Source organism: Diabrotica undecimpunctata, chromosome 2 (genome assembly GCF_040954645.1).
Source record: "Diabrotica undecimpunctata isolate CICGRU chromosome 2, icDiaUnde3, whole genome shotgun sequence".
Lineage (NCBI taxonomy): Eukaryota > Metazoa > Arthropoda > Insecta > Coleoptera > Chrysomelidae > Diabrotica > Diabrotica undecimpunctata.
In genome coordinates, this window is record NC_092804.1 from 588,156 (window position 1) to 606,008 (window position 17,853).

Here is a 17,853-nt window from a genome sequence, read left to right on the forward strand (position 1 = left end):
AGGATACACTAAAATTGACGATGCATTGCTTGAATAGTACCTACTTCATCTACAAGGAGCAGAGATTCAAACAATTTGAAGAAGTACCGATGTGTCCACCACTGTCACCTGCAAAACCCAACCTTTTATACAAGATATGGAATCAAAAGCAATACAAACGGCAGAGCATAAGTCCAAACTATGGCTTAGGTATGTTGACGACACATTTATCATCTGGACACGCGGAGAAGAAAAAATTAATACATTCCTACAACACATCCACACAATATCCATACAAAAATACAGTTTACCATGCAACGAGAGAATAACCAACAACTTCCATTCTTAGATGTGTTGGTTATAAGGAAAGAAGTCGGAAGCATAAGATATACAGTATACCGAAAACCAACCGATACTGACAGATATTTATACGCAGATTCATCATCCTGCACAGTTAAATTCGGTAATAAAAACATTATTCACAAGATCTGAAAAACTAACAGATGAAGACCAAAAGAATGAGGAAATATACAAAGTCAAAACAGCTTTACGAAAAAAATGGCTTCTTCCGAAGTAAAAAGTAGCAAGCAGCAGACACGCAATACCTCATGAGTATCGAAACCTGAATTATTCTACATGCTAACTAGCCAAATAACAGCTGAATAAAAGGTTCCTGCATAATCTCAAACTAAAAAACGGAAACATTTGACGGTCAATCTTATATACTAAAACGCTAAGCCCTTTTCTTGTCCACCACTTTACTCAAAAACCATATTAGATAATTAAAATATTTTTGCGGAATATTATTAGTATTACGTATGAGATTGTCAAGATATACTTTTGGTACAAAAATTCACTTCCGGTTTTGAGATGACCGGAAGTTAAAATTTACTTTAAGTTTTAGACCCCCCAATGTATATATGGATCGAAAGGTCTCGTCGAGACGAATCTAAATATGTACTTCCGGTTGCGATCCGACACCGGAAGTGACCCGAAACGCGCATAAAACGTCAAGATAGAGCCAATCTGACACCGGATTCGTGATCAGCATGCAAAATTAACTGCTAAATGATATCCATGTCGACATTTGATGAACTAAAAATTGCATTCCGGTTTTGAGGTCGACTTCCGGTTTCGTTTTTATTAGTAAAATCAATAGAGAATTCAGCGTAGAGTTCAAAAATGTAAGTTCACGAAATTATCATTTATAGTTTTTGAGTTATTGATAAAAATATTTTTACTTCCGGTCATTGTATATATTGTATATTTTTCTCGCAAAATAAAAATTTCACTTAAAAAACTCGATGTCGAGTTGGTCCGCTAGTATAATTTTTAACATAGCATGTACATAAAAGACTCTCCCTATCACACTTTGTTTCCATTTTATATACTTCCAATCTACTACATCGTAAAAGCAATAAATACAACCTAGACTCCTCAATTTAATTTAAAATGCAATAAATCTGAGAGGATAAGGGGATTTTATAGGTTTTATAATAGTTAAGCGGCTGAACGACCCCAACTATTTTCGTCAATAAATCACACGACCATCAAATACCTAAAGAGTTACAGTCGTTCTGAAAGTATTTTTGTATGGCATTTTAATATTATTCACTGTCTTTAATGACAATTTGCCACAATTTCAGTCGAAAATAAATTTATTTTGATGTTTCTATTTCATGTCATATTGACAATTCAGACACACATATCTCTAAAAGAGGAGAAGAAGAAGGATGTTGGGAAATAGTTTTTAAAGAAAAACTTATATCCTTCACATCTACAGGGGGAAAAGGAAGGATCTAAAGAAAACAAGAATAATTAATGTACATGCTCATTCCAAAGAGAAAGACGATGATACAAAAAATGTGTTTTTATGAGCAGCTGGTAGATGAATACAAGAATTTACCAAGACAGGATGTAAAAGAATAACCGGTGACTGCAATGCAAAGGGTGGAAACTTAGACAGGGAAAGAAAGAGGAAAGGTAACACTAATTTAACAAACCTTCGAAAAGTGAAGCCAGTTTCGATATGACCGCCATGTTTTGGCGCCTGTACGTTGCCCATTAATCAGGGTTACCAGATCTACTGATTTTTCAGTAGATCTACTGATTTCTTCAACTTCAATTTACTGATGTACTGAAACACTATATCGATCTGCTATGTAATCATAAAATCATGTTCAAAAAGTGATCATTATGTCAGTGTTTAATTATAAATTTTGGAAAAAATCTATTTATTAATATATGTATATCCATCATTTAAGATTCATTAAGACAAGGGTTTGTGCGGTTGATTTGTATATATATATATATATATATATATATATATATATATATATATATGTAGGTTTGCCCTTTATCCGATTTATTATTGAATCACTCAATAGTATTCATTCATTCGAGTTACAGCCTCATCGATTGAAATTCTCATCTCGTAGAAAAGCACGCTATCTTTTTAATATGTATTCTATGGAAAGCGTTTTTTAATTTTCTAAAATATCAACGGCCCTCACAATCAAATTAAATTTTGAAAAAACATAACTGATTACTTTTCTGGAATTCCATTTGTCATTTCTTCCGAAACCGGTTAAAAGTTTTCGTAATCAGATCACCCTACCCAAGCTAAGGTGTGAGGTAATCGTGCCGATGGCTGTATGGCCACAGGGTTTTATGTGGTCGTGAACGATCCCCCTGGGGAACCAGGCAAACCCCACTGTATAAAGCCTTCCCCTGGTAATGCGGGGCTCTGCCAGGGGTGACCAAGCTTTCCCTAGCTACTCGTGGGAACAACATGTATACGAAAAATAAAAAAACCAAAACCAAATTCTGAGGTTGGACCAAAACGTTCACCTCAGTCCGAAGCCGCAGATAAGGATGGACAGCAATGTTCACCTCTAATCTCGGCCAAACCGGAGGCTGGACCAAAACGTTCACCTCAGCCTGAAGCCGGAGCTAAGGATGAACAGCAATGTTCACCTCAAGCTTCGGCCCAAGCGGAGGATGGACAAGGACCACCTCGGGAAAACCGGCCAAAACGCCACAGAATTAGCGGCGCCGAGGCAAAAAGAAGGAAGAAGGCCAGAGAGGCGATGGGAAAAGCACCCACGGGAGCAGCTCATCCCTCTCCAGCCCCTCCCAAAACAAAGGTGAAGATGCCCACATCGGAGGCTGACAACGGTTCCACCTCCAAAAGAGGACAGGAACCAACAGCCCCCGGTGTGAAGCGCCTTCGCCCAAGTACCTCCACGGAGGGCACGCCGAGGAAGCATAAGAAGTCACGCGGTGGTGGAAACACCGCTGCGCCTTCCCAAAGCTTCGCCGAAGCTACCTTAAGACATCTTAAGGTTGCTATTATAGATAAGTTAAACCCGTATGGAAAGGTCACCGCCGACCGGGCAAACCTTATCAAACAAAGCCTAATCGAGGAATTGGACAGAACAATCTTGTCACCCTCGAGCAGCCAGGTAAAAGCACCCACGTTCAAGTCGTGGACTTACTCAGGTGAGATCATCAGAGTAGTCTGTGATGACGATGAGGCGCTTGCATGGCTGGAAAAGGCTACATCTGACCTCAAACCGTGGGAGGAAGCATCACTGGCTGTTGTCAGTCAGGATAAGCTCCCAAAACTTACCAAAGCCTCTCTATGGATCCCGGAGGATGCTATTAGCACCTCTGATGACCCAGAAAGAGTGCTGCGGAGGTTAGCGGCGCAAAATCCAGACATGGCAGTCGCGAGATGGTGCACTTTTCACCATGAGGTAAAAAAGGATCCTAAAGGACACCTGTTTGTCTTCGGAATCGGAGACGATGACATGGTTGTCCTTAGGAAAAGGGCAATGAGGCTGAGCTGCACGTTTACCTCATTGTATCTAAAAACAAGCACAAGCAAAGTGCAGGATACCTCCTCGGAACCAGGAACCTCAGACACGCGGCAACCGACTGCGGTTGCTGAGACTGAGACAACCCTGGTCCCACAGCAGGGAGAAGATCATCAAATGATGGTTGACGAACTCTGCGGAGGAAGTTCCGAAATAACTGAGGCTGCCCCCTCCTCAACTGAGGAGGAAATGGACACCTAAAAAGAGCCGAAACGATACCTAAGCCATGGGCAAGGATGTCGAAAAAAATAAGGTCACTATTATTCAATGCAACCTCCAACACAAAAAGGTGGCAACGGCAACACTATGTCGCCGCCTGGATGTAACGGAGGATGCAATAGCACTAATCCAAGAACCTTGGATAAATAAGACCAAAATAACTGGTCTTAGCAGCCTAAACGGTCAAATTTTCAGCTTACCAAGCAATCAACAACCGAGAACAGCAATATATGTTCCCAGAAAAATCAAAGCCTCCCCTATGGCGCAGTTTTGCACCTCAGACGTAACTGCGGTTAAAGTGAAGTGCCCATGGGGAAAGGGCAAAAATAGAGAGTTGATACTAGCATCAGTCTACCTACCCTCAGATGCAGCCACCCTACCACCAACAAGGGAAATGGAAGATCTGGTAGACCATTGTCTCAGTCAGAAGGTAGAACTTATTATCGGCTGCGATTCGAACTCTCACCATCTAGGCTGGGGCAGCAGAGATAACAACGCCCGAGGTAAGTCTCTTTATAACTATATTACTATAAAAGATTTGTATATCTTAAATAAGGGCACCGAACCTACCTTTATTAATGTTCGTAGCCAAACAGTCATCGATATCACGCTGGCAACAGCTGAAATATCGAATAAAATTCAGAACTGGCAGGTATCGGAGGATATTTCTATGTCCGACCACCGCTGGCTAACCTATAATATTAGTCTGGAAAAAAGCCTTATCAAATCGCGCGACCCTAAGAGGACGGATGTAGAACTCTACAACCGACTCTTAGAAGATGCTCTGCGGAATGAAAGGGCTTCAACTCCAGGAACTAATACAGAATTGGAAAGGTATGCGGTATCTATCCAAAACAAAATAAGCTATGCTTATAAAAAATCCTGTCCAATAAGGATGGTCCAGGAAAGTCGCAAAACCAACTCTTGGTGGTGCACTGAATTGGAACACCTTAGGAAGACAGCAAGAACAGCTTTTAATAGAGCAAAACGCACCAAACTCAAAGAGGATTGGGATTCTTACCAATCAAATCTCAGAGAGTTTAAAAAAGTCTGCAGACAAAGACAAAGAGCTGCTTGGAGAACCTTCTGTGAGGAAATCGAAGATTTCCCGCAGGCTTCCAGGTTACAAAAAGCGCTCTCAAAGGACCCACATCGGCATGTCGGCATACTAACGAAGGAAGATGGGAATAAAACTTCCAACCTTCGCGAAAGTGCTGAGGTCCTGATGAAAACACACTTTCCCGGTTCTAGTGTCTCAACAGCACCAAACCGGATGGAAGAAGCAATCATACCGTCAACAAACGACTGGCATCTCGCCAGAACAATGATTAATGAGGAAAAGGTAAAATGGGCCATATTGTGCTTCACCCCTTTCAAATCACCAGGGCCTGACGGCATATATCCAGCCCTACTACGGTGGGGACTGGATATCCTTCTGCCGCACCTCGTGGAAATATTCAGAGCCTCTTTGGTTCTGAGATATATTCCTAGGAAGTGGAGAGAGGTACGTGTGGTCTTCATACCAAAACCAGGTAGGATGGACTACACCCTACCAAAGGCTTTCCGACCAATTAGCCTAACATCCTTTCTGTTGAAAACGATGGAAAGGCTATGCGAGAGGTACATAAGGGATGAAGTTCTGGTCCATAACCCACTTCACCCAAATCAACATGCATATACTTCGGGAAGATCTACCGATTCTGCACTGCATCATGTAGTGGGAAGAATTGAAAGATCGCTGGATAATAAAGAATCCACCCTAGGTATATTCATAGACATTGAGGGAGCGTTTGATAAAACCACATTCCCAACTATCACCCAACAGCTCAACGTCAGGAATGTTCCCCTGGCCATAAGCGAATGGATATTCAGTATGCTCTCTAATAGAGCAATAAGCATAAATGTAGAAGACGTTTCTGTTAGAGGCATGGTTACGAGGGGCTGTCCACAGGGAGGGGTGCTATCACCACTACTCTGGAACATAGTTCTAGATACCCTGGTTGACCAACTCAGCAGCAACGGTTTCTACACAATAGCCTATGCAGACGATATTGCTGTCCTGCAAAGCGGTAAGTTTGAGAGCACACTATGTGAGAGATCACAAGTTGCTCTCCGACTAATAGAAACATGGTGCAAGGAACACTCACTATCTATAAATCCAAAGAAAACTGAGATGGTCCTCTTTACCAGGAAAAGAAGAATCACGGGCTTAATACCCCCAAGGATTCTAAACTACAGTCTAAATTTTTCTGACGAGGTGAAGTACCTTGGTATTACCCTTGACAAGAAGTTAACATGGAACTCACACTTAGATGGTAGAGCTAAAAGAGCATATATTGCCTATGAGCAGTGTCGACGAACGGTCGGACGCACCTGGGGCCTCACGCCCAGGGTGATCGCCTGGGTCTACACCGCTGTCATTAGGCCAATGCTAACTTACGGAGCTATTGCTTGGGTACCAAAAGTGCTACAGGCAACAGCGATTAACAAACTAAACCATATTCAGCGGATGGCTTGCATAAATATAACAGGTGCCATGAAAACAACACCAACTGCTGCAATGGAGTTGATCATTGGCATCACGCCTCTAGATATATATGTCAAAGAGGTGGCGCTAGTGACAATGATGCGACTGCGCTCAGCTGGTGCAAACCTTGATGTAGGAATGGGACAATTGAGAACTCGTTTCTGGCGAGAAGAGTTGGATGCGTTACCACTTCTACAGGCAGGCTGCGACTCAATTGAACCAAAGTTTGTCTTCAACAAACCCTACAAAATTGAAACAGGACAGTACATGGAGACAAACGTGGCAAATGCCTATTGCATATACACCGATGGCTCCAAAATGAAAGAAGGCTCAGGATGCGGGATATACTCCAGATCACTGAACCTAAGAATAAAGTGGGGTATGGGCAAAAATGCCAGCGTAGTTCAGACAGAACTGACTGGTATCTCCATAGCCGCAAAAGAGATAACCCAAAAAGGTATAGCAGGTAAAACTATAATCATCTGCACAGATAGCAGACAAGCGCTACTAACCTTGAATAGACCACGTGTCACATCAGGTTTAGTAATGGAGTGTCACAAGTCACTAACCCAAGCTTCGGATGGTAATACCATCATCCTGAGGTGGGTTAAAGGACACAATAGGAATAAAGGCAACCGCATTGCTGACCAATTAGCTAGGAAGGCGGCAGGCCTAAGACTCTTAGGACCTGGGGATCTTTTTGGTTGGTCAACTACAACAATCGCGGAAATTGTCAAATGTCACTCCCATACTCAAACCGTAAAAAGATGGGAAGAAGGGAAAGGATGTAAACTTGCCAGGGTAACACTAAGTAACCTTGAAGAGTCAACATCTAAGAAGTACTTGGGAATGACCAGGAAAAACCTACGTTTGGCAGTTGGTTTTTTAACTGGTCATTGTCAACTAAGCAAACACCTCCATACACTGGGGCTAGCAGACACACCTCTATGTAGGAAGTGTGAACGAGAAGACGAAACTGTAGAGCATGTCCTATGTGAATGCCCAGAGTTATCGTTAATACGAGAGTACGCGTTCGGCGAGTCCTGGCCAACACCTGCCCACATAAGAGAGATGTCTCCTGGTGACTTGTCCACCTTCCTAGAATTGGCAGGATGGACAATGAGCTAAGGGTGACAGCTCCCTGGGAGGATGCACAATGGGTCAATTGTGGCCTAAGTGCTGTGAAACTTAACTCGCCCTCCCTACTCTACAGATACAGATATATATGTAGGTTTGCCCTTTATCCGATTTATTATTGAATCACTCAATAGTATTCATTCATTCGAGTTACAGCCTCATCGATTGAAATTCTCATCTCGTAGAAAAGCACGCTATCTTTTTAATATGTATTCTATGGAAAGCGTTTTTTAATTTTCTAAAATATCAACGGCCCTCACAATCAAATTAAATTTTGAAAAAACATAACTGATTACTTTTCTGGAATTCCATTTGTCATTTCTTCCGAAACCGGTTAAAAGTTTTCGTAATCAGATTTACGGAAATTGATTTCTGGAACTTTAGCGAACGAAAGAAAATCCGCGCAATTAGAACGGCAAAATAGAGCAAGATCTTTAATTTAACTAAATCTAAATGACATCCAATAGTCGTTTGTAGAATTGCGATTCAGAGACTTAGTATAATTTCAATTTTGTATTCGAAAAAGTTCCTTGACAATCTTAACTAAAAATGTCTCCTAAGTTGCTTTACATGGTGGCAAGCTTGCTGGGGTAGTTCATATAAAAACTATTGTTTTCTAATGCTTTTACTAGTAAATATTCGACTCCAGTATTTTAATTCACACCTAGTTTTTTAGTGGTGAAACTGTGCTGATACTGTTAAACGTTTTGCGTTGGTTGAGTGCCCTCGTTAGAAAATTTTTTTAAATAAAACCAAGGAGACTGTATTGTAAAAATTACTTTATTGAGTAAGTCTCCTAATATTAGCATCAGATTATAAAAATGGCGCCCTGGCTGGCTGTTGGTCACATGTTGTTGCTTTGGTTCATGTATAGTGGTCATATTTGAGAGAACGGTTAAAATTTACGTTTGACCAAATACTATCCACAACAAAAAGAATATACTGCATTTAGACTGTTCGAGGCCGAAATTATTGCAGTATAGCTTTCTTAAGATACCGCTGAATATGTGACTAACAGTGTTGAGAATATGATATCTCTGTGTACGTCTTAAGAAATTCAGTTTGTTCCTAAATTTTTTCTTAATGGATATTTATTCTGTAGACAATTGAATTCAAGAAAACTGTCCTTTCCATATTAAAAAGTCACTTACTATCTGTATGTCATTTTTTCTCACAATCTGCACACACTATTTTATAATTTATGTTTTTTGTGAATATGGCTTCAGTTTTGTCTTTTAGCTTTTGTTTGCTTAAATTGCCTATCGTCCAAAATTTTAGAGTTATTTTGTTTTACAAAAATAAACACATTAGGATACACAAATTTTGGAGAATAATTAAAAAAAGTAGGTATCAAATCCAATAAAACTCTTATTCCCCATAATAAATCCTGTTTTTCCATTTCTTCTTTAATAATTTTCTTACACAACCTACCCACAGTTGGGGTGACTCATATTCTCCTATAATTATTTGGGTCTTTTTTGTTTCCGTTTTTTTGTGTGGAACTTAAATTACCCACTTTTCTATCTCCGCTATTTTTCCATCAAATAAGCATTTGATAAAAATATTTGTTTCAATTCTTGCAGGTATGTCGCCTGGGTGTTATTTAGTAAGTTGAGGGACTATTATAGATATCTTTTTTTCTGGTAATAACTCTGAGTAATATTTACAAATTTATCCATTTGGATCGATTCTATATTTACCCTTTCTTGATATATTAAAAATATTCTCTATCCATAGAAAAACATCAACCTAATTTCCGGGCAGAAACGTCAACAATAGATCAAATATCAAAACTAAGATGACTTCTGGAGTCAACGACGACGATTTCTGGACGTCAAATATCAAGACTAATACAAAGAAACATGGCATTGAGAGATTTTTCTTAATTTTAAATGGCTTATAATAACATAAACAGAAAGTCTCTATAACGACATGCAAGAGTTTGGAATACCAAATTACTTGGGTAAAGTGAACTTTATAAAGCTATGACATTACAAAAAGCAAGTCTTTAGTTAAAGCAGGATTCTCAAAGCTACAGAAAGCTTAAAAAACTATTACTAAACTACTTATAATGAGCATCCCAAAAACAAAATATATATTATCAATAACTCCTTAAAGAGAGATGCATGACTTAATTAAACAGGGACAAACCATTAGCTTGAGTGTTAGACCAATAATAAATAAATTCTTGACTTCGTCTCAGTGTTAATGTGTCTGTTTCGCTATATATTGTTATTAAGGCATCCTGCCAGTCTATTTGCTTTTTGTACTTGATCTCTCACTTCTTTGTCCAGGTCTCCATAGCTGAACAATGTAATTCCCAGGTATTTTATTTCCATTACTTGTTCAATACTGATGCCATTAATTTCTAGTTTTTAATAAATAAATAAATTTAAAAGAAAAGTACAAATTAAAAGTTTGAAAAGCATTGTGTAAAATACAATTTTAAAGTACTTTTCTTTTCAATTCATTGATTTGCCAACAAGTGTATACAAAACATATCAGTCTTTTGTAATTTTTTTGATACAGATGCCACATTCTTTAAAAGTAACTAGAAAACCCATTTTTCTCAATTATAAGACTTATGTAGATTCACATAAATCTTAAGTACATTTTGGTCTAACGTCGAATTCTCACAGACAATCAGAAGAATTGTTTCTCGGTGTAGGTGTAGATTTAATTTTTGTTTGGTAACCTCAACATTACCAGTACCTTGTAAGGCCTTTGCGTAACTGTAGCTAAAAGCTACGTGCTGTTAGCAACGCGTTTGGGATTTCAATTTACATAATCCCCGGAACACCGAGAACGCGTCCATTTTATAACGTACGAAATTTTAGTGCAGTAAAAACAAAACTTCTTCAGATTGAGAAAAATGTATAAGTATCACTAAAATTAATTAAATATAAATATAAATAAATATATACAGATACATAAATAAACGTACCAACATCCACATAATATAACATAAAAAACTTTTAATCCTATTACCAACAACTTCCCAAAAACTATTCCCACTACCCAAGAGTGAAAAAGTATATATACCAATGTTTTCCATGAAGAGTGTATGTACTTAGGGACACCAGTCCCGATGTCAAGTTAGAGTAACTTCTCTAGAGTCAGTAAAGTAAATAGGGAGAAAAGCCGATATGTGTGCTACCCCTACAGTTAGGTGGCTTAACCACAGTCAATAAAAACAGAGGGTTTTCCATTACCCAGGGCACCCAAAGTAACTTTCAGATTATAAGCCTCCTCACGTAAGTCACACGTTGAGGAGGGGTGGAGGAGAAGCATGAGGGTCAGATAGGTACCACTTCAATAGCGAAGTGTAACCAGTTTAATCTTCGGACATGTGGATCCCACTTTATAATGGTATACACATGTTCCTTAGGGGCAGGGTTGATCACATGTGTGTGTGAAGAGTGTATTGGTCTAATTATTGTAGTACCCTAGAGAATACCTATATTTTGCAACATATTTAATAGAGAAATTATTGCAATTTTAAAACCACTTAAATTTTGCCAAAAGTATACAGGAGCCGACATTCTGCTAAACACAGATTCACTTTCTGTATTCCAGAAGCATAAAATAACCAAATAATCTCTATCATCTAAAAAGATACGCTTAAAATATAAATATTTATTTTCTTTGTAAAATAAACCAGATATTTGAATATCAAACAATATTGTAAACAAGTGGGACAGCATTGTCCAGTTCTAGCAACCAGCAAAAAGAAGAAAACAAATATTGATAAAAATTGATCATTATGATATTAAGGCCCTGTACACATGAGGACGTTAGACGTCGCGTTTGCCTAACGCCGCGTTTCAAGTACCAAGGAGCAAATTTAGAACCAACGTCGTCAAAACGTGGCGCTCATAGAATATACTTCAAACACTGCGTTTGCAACACGTTTCTAGTTACTAGGAGAGGTATATGATCATACACATGTTCACAATTAAACGCGCGCTTTTGTCCTGTTAAATTGCTGTGCCCGGTTAAAAAGTGATCTGTCTACAATGGAAGTTGAAAATTTTAATAAGAAATTGTTTACCGATGAAGAGCAATAGAGAAGATGTATTTGGGACATGGAATATGACGAATACAAGAACGGAGTTTTACCCACTGCACTATTACACAACGTATACTTAAAACTTTGGAGTGTATTTTCTTAATTTGGGGTATAGAGTCACAAAAGGATCCATGGTCAATGTATCATTAATTAAAGGATTTCCCACTATCTTCTTTGGCTTTCTGTGAATCTACGGAGTAACAAGCAAATACGCTAACTCCCCTAACTCCATAACTGTACTGGCTGGTACTCTGTACTCGACATAAGCAATAATTATTGAACAATAGCTCAATGGTCAAAGAGATCAGACTTTCTCTAACTTTCTACCTCCAGCAACCAGTAAAAAGAAAAAAAAGTAAGTGATAAATTGAATCAGAATTGATCATACTGTAGATGCCTGGTAACATTCTAATAGAATGTCCAATCTAGACGTATGAAACGTCTTATATTTTAAGAATATCTTAATAATGTATTTCATTAAATGTATAATTTTCTTTATTTATTTTGTTTAACACCTTGTATATATACACAAACGCCCATTAATAGCCTTTTATGATTGACGCGACTTTGTGTTTTGTATCTAAAACTATTCTATTACTGTAAAATCAAAATATTTTTGTAAACTTTGGAAAAAACTTACGTGTAGTTTTCCTCGGCAAACTGCCTCAGCTAAACGCCTTCCACTGCCGTGAAACGGAAGAGTTCCGGAAAGGAGGATATGTAATAGAACTCCCGCTGCCCAAATATCTACTGGTTTGCCGTACTGTCGCCTTTCCACAATTTCTGGAGCCATGAAGTGTGGACAACCGACTCGTCCTATAAACAAAACCATATAGAAACGAAGCTTAGGTCAACTGTCCCATATTTACAAATTCATAGCATGCATAGGTTCATGTTTAATACATTTTAATTATATCTAAATGCACATATGGACAAAAGTTTCTTTGTCAGTTACAAAATATGACTAGAATCTGTAAATATAAGATTTCAAAGCACACTTAATCGACATAAAAATGAAATAAATGTATAATGAAAAAAAAGTTTATTCATATTTTTGCCAATTTAACTAATGTATTTTACTAGATATATTTATTTTAAGGATTCACCAAACTTTTACACAAAAACCTTTGACACCTTTGGTGATACTTCTTTGCCACTATTACAGGATTGAAACGAACCAACTAACGATTTGAGTACGTCCATTCTATCTGTTGTTCCTCTAGACTTTTTAGGGATATGGCTAGAATTGTCATTTAACTACATCAACAATTAACACTAGTTTTTTCATTTAAAGAAATAAATAATTAAATTAAATGTATCAGTTATTTATAGTTTATTGACGGGATCTATCCCTAACTTATGCCATGCAGTGTATTACTTTGCATTCATATGGAAAATGTTTTACACGGAAGAGGATAAAACTACAACATGTGTCATAATTTATTAAGAAAGTAGATAGACATTTTAAGCGTAAATAAATAAAATACAGCCATTTATCTGATAATCTGCAAACACTTAGATTTAAAAACAATAAACTCTTTGTTGATATCTATATTTTCATTTTTAACACAGTTCTTAAAGCCTTTGTAAAGTTATTTTTAGGTTATTAGTGCAGTTTCTTGTCCATGAATACATTTTATTAAGTGACATTTGCCGCTTCTTTACTTGTGTCTACTGTTAGTACATCATCTCATAGGTAAAATAATATGACAGTGTGGGGTGAGCTCATAGATTTGAGAAATCTTTGATTATTCGGCAGATTATTAAAAATATATCAGGCAGGATTGTAAGGAGCCAAATTGGTATCCCTACCAGAGGATTAAGCTGTACAGATTGGCAATATGTTCAGTAAGAGAGTTCCAAATACTTTTGAAAGTACCAAAATAGAACGAAAACGGATCAAAATCTCGAAAAACAAAACAAGCCAAGGATATACAAGGATATACCAGCTCGCATAATGATATGTTAAAGAAAGCAACTTGGAATTGTAAAGGTTTATGTTGACGCATATGGAGCTCTGTCAGACATCTTTAAGAGCAACATGCCAAATTATTCGACCAATGTGGGCTTGCACTCACAACTTATGGTGTCGAAACCTAGCCTATAGCAACCGAACTCAGAGTAGCCTAAAGACGAATGGAACGCTCGCTACTTGGACTGACTCTCAGAGACAAAGTTAAAAACGAAGAAATAAGAAGGACAGGCATCACAGTTGTAATAGAGCGTATAGCATGGCTGAAGTGACACTGGGTCATGTGACCAGAATGAATGACGGGCGGTGGACAGACGACGTTAAAAAAATCGCTGGGAATTGGCTGCAGGAACCTTAAGACTGACAGAACTCGAAGAAATTATGGGAGGACTATGTTCAACTTTGGAGACAAAAGACTGGATGATGAAGATGATGTTGACCAAAACAGTCAACAAAAGTCTAAGTTATGGAACGACGAAATATTAGAAGTAGAAAAAAATATTACTAGGAAAGAAAAAATTTTTAAATACGAGATTACGGTTTCAACAGCAATGAACTTTTCTCAATGTATATTTTTCTTTGTCTTTAATACTTCCTTCTTAGCACAACCAGTGTATAATATACATTGTTCAACCAGCTTTTGAAATTAGATGATAAATTCATCTCTTGATTTATGTTTGTTACAGTATAAAGAGTGTAGTGAGTGCTTTTCAGTAATTAAATAGGGAGAATGTGTCGTAAATTTATATTTACATTTATATCTGTTTTTTTTTTCCATAAAATTGTGTTCAAAGTATTATCTTTAGTTCAAAGTATATTTAGAAAATAAAAAAAAAATGCACCTTTCTTCGAATTGTTTGTTTTGCACTATTTTTTATTTGCTGGGGTTTTCTGTTTTTGGCAACTGTTTCTAGCGATTTCGTGGCTTCTGTAATACTGTCGTGTTTTCGTTATTTCAAAACTCTATAAACGGTTGCTTTTTTAACTCAAGTAATGGCTGAACACTTTTAAAAACTATACTCCCAACATAACATAAAGACTAATGGATGATAGTAATATATGATAATGAATGATAATGAAATGCTAATATTATATACCTGAGCATATCATGTAGGTCTACTTAAACATAGAAATAAAGGACAGATATATCCTAAAGATCATTCAAGTGTACGCCTCTACTACAGCATCTCCAGACGACAAAGTCCAAATATTCTAAGATCAAATTTCCTATGGGATTAAGGAAAATTTTGATCACTTCTAAATAATAGGTGGCAATTTCAACTCGAAATAAACACTAATAAAGACCTCTGTGAAATAATATTGAGAAATTTTGGAAGTGAAGGCACAAGTGATAGAGGTAAACAACTGTTAACTTCCTTTTTGTAAAACATATCTATCAAATGAACAGCTTCTTTAAAAGAAAAAACACAGAAGGTGGACATGAGAAATACCTGATGGAAAAACAAGGAACCAAATCGACTATTTCATAACAAACAAAAAATAATTATTTAAAGACGTAAATGTTGTAAACCAGTTTAGTACAAGCATTGATCATAGATGATAAATAAGAATCAATCAAAGAAATGGACAAAACCAACTAATATTCAAGAGTTCAAAAGATATATTGATAATTCATAGAAAGGCACAACAAATGTTCAAAATAATGCAATAGGCTCAAACTTAATATTATCCAACAAACAAAAAGGATGAGAAACTAAGTCAACCTATGAAAACCTTTATAGAACTAAAGCAACAGATGAAAGAAGATTATATTATAAACAAAGAGCTGTTAAATAATATATTAAAACGATCAAAAATGCAATATAAAAAACTAAACAAAAAATAGAGCAAAATATGGACATGAAGGTTTGGAGAAGGAGCGTACAAAACAGAAAAATAGAAATTAATAAACTAAGAAACAGAGCTGGAGAAGAAATTACGAACAAAGATGCTATATTAACAACAGTCGAATAGTGCTACACAGAGCTATATAGATCAAGAGAAAAGATAACAATACGCAACCCCCAATTACAGTAAAGACCTGGGTATTAAACCAAGGATCAGATTTAAAGCTCAATATAACAAAATCAAAAATCAAAGAATCCTTGAAGAAAATTATCGAACCCCAGGCGAAGATGGAATAGTGTCACTAAAAATTGTAATTTAAAAAAATTTACTATTTTTCAATATCTGCCTTCACTACGCTAATATTCCACCAAAATGGAACAACGCTACTATAGTTATATTCATAAAGCAAGAGACAAAGCAAATTTAGAGAATTACAGACAGACTGGTCTCCTCAGCTATATATGGATACAAGTTGTCCAAGCGAATAATAGTTAAAAAAATGGAAAAGCATGCTTCTGGATAAGAGCGGCGCAAGATAAACGGGATTGGAAACACGAGAAAGACGCCAATATTCAACAGTGGACTTTTGAGGCTGTATGATGATCAGTTTATACTTTTTTTTAATTATAAACTTTTTAGCTCCCTGGGTTTGTTGGTCTGTTATAAATAAAAACACTTAATTATTGCGCAAACATTTCGGCTATTTCCATTTTCAATAAGCACTTTATTATATAAATATTATATTACACAATTATATATAATGGTTGCACTCTTTAAAAGTTTAAGATGGATTTTTTTTTAAATGTAAAAATCATAAAAATGAATTCGTTTCTTTTCTTTTTCATTTATATCAGAAATTCCAATAAATCTACCTAGAAACTATATTACACACAATGCACAGTCAAATACAAACTATATCTCAAACGCAATAGTTAAAATTGGCAGAAATATGTGTTTTTAAAAAGAAAGTGCCGAGTAAGCCTATTTATTCGTCGTAACACCAACAGCACAAGCTGCGGACTACACAATCTACGCCATATCATGACCAGCGAAAAATAAAATTCGAACATGAAATATAGTGAACCTACAGAACAACGGAATGGCACATGAATTTTCGAGAAAGTAGATATCGGTCGTTGAACATGAAAAACTCTCTTAGTGAGAATTGTTCCTGGTAAAAGTTGTGTATGCTTTGGGAAATATCCTAATAATTGTTGACTTGTACCATAAATTATTCAGTTCCTCACAAAATAGATTAATAAAGAGCTTGTTATTGTTAATATCTTTCAAAGTAACTGACATAAATCTTTCTTCTTGTCATAAGCTTCTTTCCTACAGTACATTCAACTAACTTACACCTCTAAACGATTAACGGAATTCGCAGAAAACCTTTCGTTGTAGTAAGTGGCACGGTAAACTGCACTGGTATTCTCCATAACGTTTAACACGTTTAGATATAAAATAAAGATAGATAAAAGATAGATAGATAAAGTAACGATGCAGTAAGGGAAATGTGGCAAGAAGCTCTTAAAACTGCAACTCCGGAAATATGGGCCAAAACTGTAAATTAAAATTAATAAAAATTAATAGAAGAGTTGTGGATCCGGGAAAATAAAATTAGTGAAATTAATCCAGTGATTATAGATCTACATAATGATAGCGGTAAATAATCACTAAGTACACTATTATAATGTTATTTAAAAAATGACAATTCCATTTAAATTTTCGCTCCACAGTTTATACAAACTAACTCTTAACTAATAATATAGGCAAAAATATTCTAAACAAAGTAAGTAATTAAAAAGATTAAGTAAAAATTCCAGTGCAGTTTACTGTGCCTTTTACGTCACGCAAAGGTTTTCTGCGAATTCCATTAATCGTTTGGATGTGCAAGTTGATTAAATGTACCTTATGAATAGTTACTTGTACTGCCAACTTTTTTAATCTTGTTAATTCTTCGTATTTGTCCTTTGGAAAGTTGCACCACTGCTATAAAAGTTAAGACGTAAGAACTTGTGAAAGACGTGCAACTTACAAAAAAAGTGTCTTTTATCGTGACTAATTAGTTAAAAAGGAAAGTTATTGTCAGGAATCCTTGTTAATACCATAAAAGACGACGAATCTCTTCGTTTAACTCAAATTTAAAATTTTATTTTTTCTTTATTTTCGACACAATTTGTAATATTTCATATATATGTCGATAGGTCTACGAAGAGATTAACTA

At 36.5% G+C, this 17,853-nt stretch overlaps 1 protein-coding gene across 4 annotated transcripts in view; it reads right to left on the reverse strand.

The window, feature by feature from the left end:
* Nucleotides 1–17,853, reverse strand: part of CASK (peripheral plasma membrane protein CASK) — a 683,682-nt gene that overhangs the window by 562,158 nt on the left and 103,671 nt on the right. For all 4 annotated transcript variants that reach the window (XM_072521979.1, XM_072521980.1, XM_072521981.1 and 1 more), the window contains exon 6: nt 12,450–12,625. In XM_072521979.1, the coding sequence (XP_072378080.1) occupies nt 12,450–12,625 (176 nt within the window). The remainder of the gene's footprint in view (nt 1–12,449; nt 12,626–17,853) is intronic.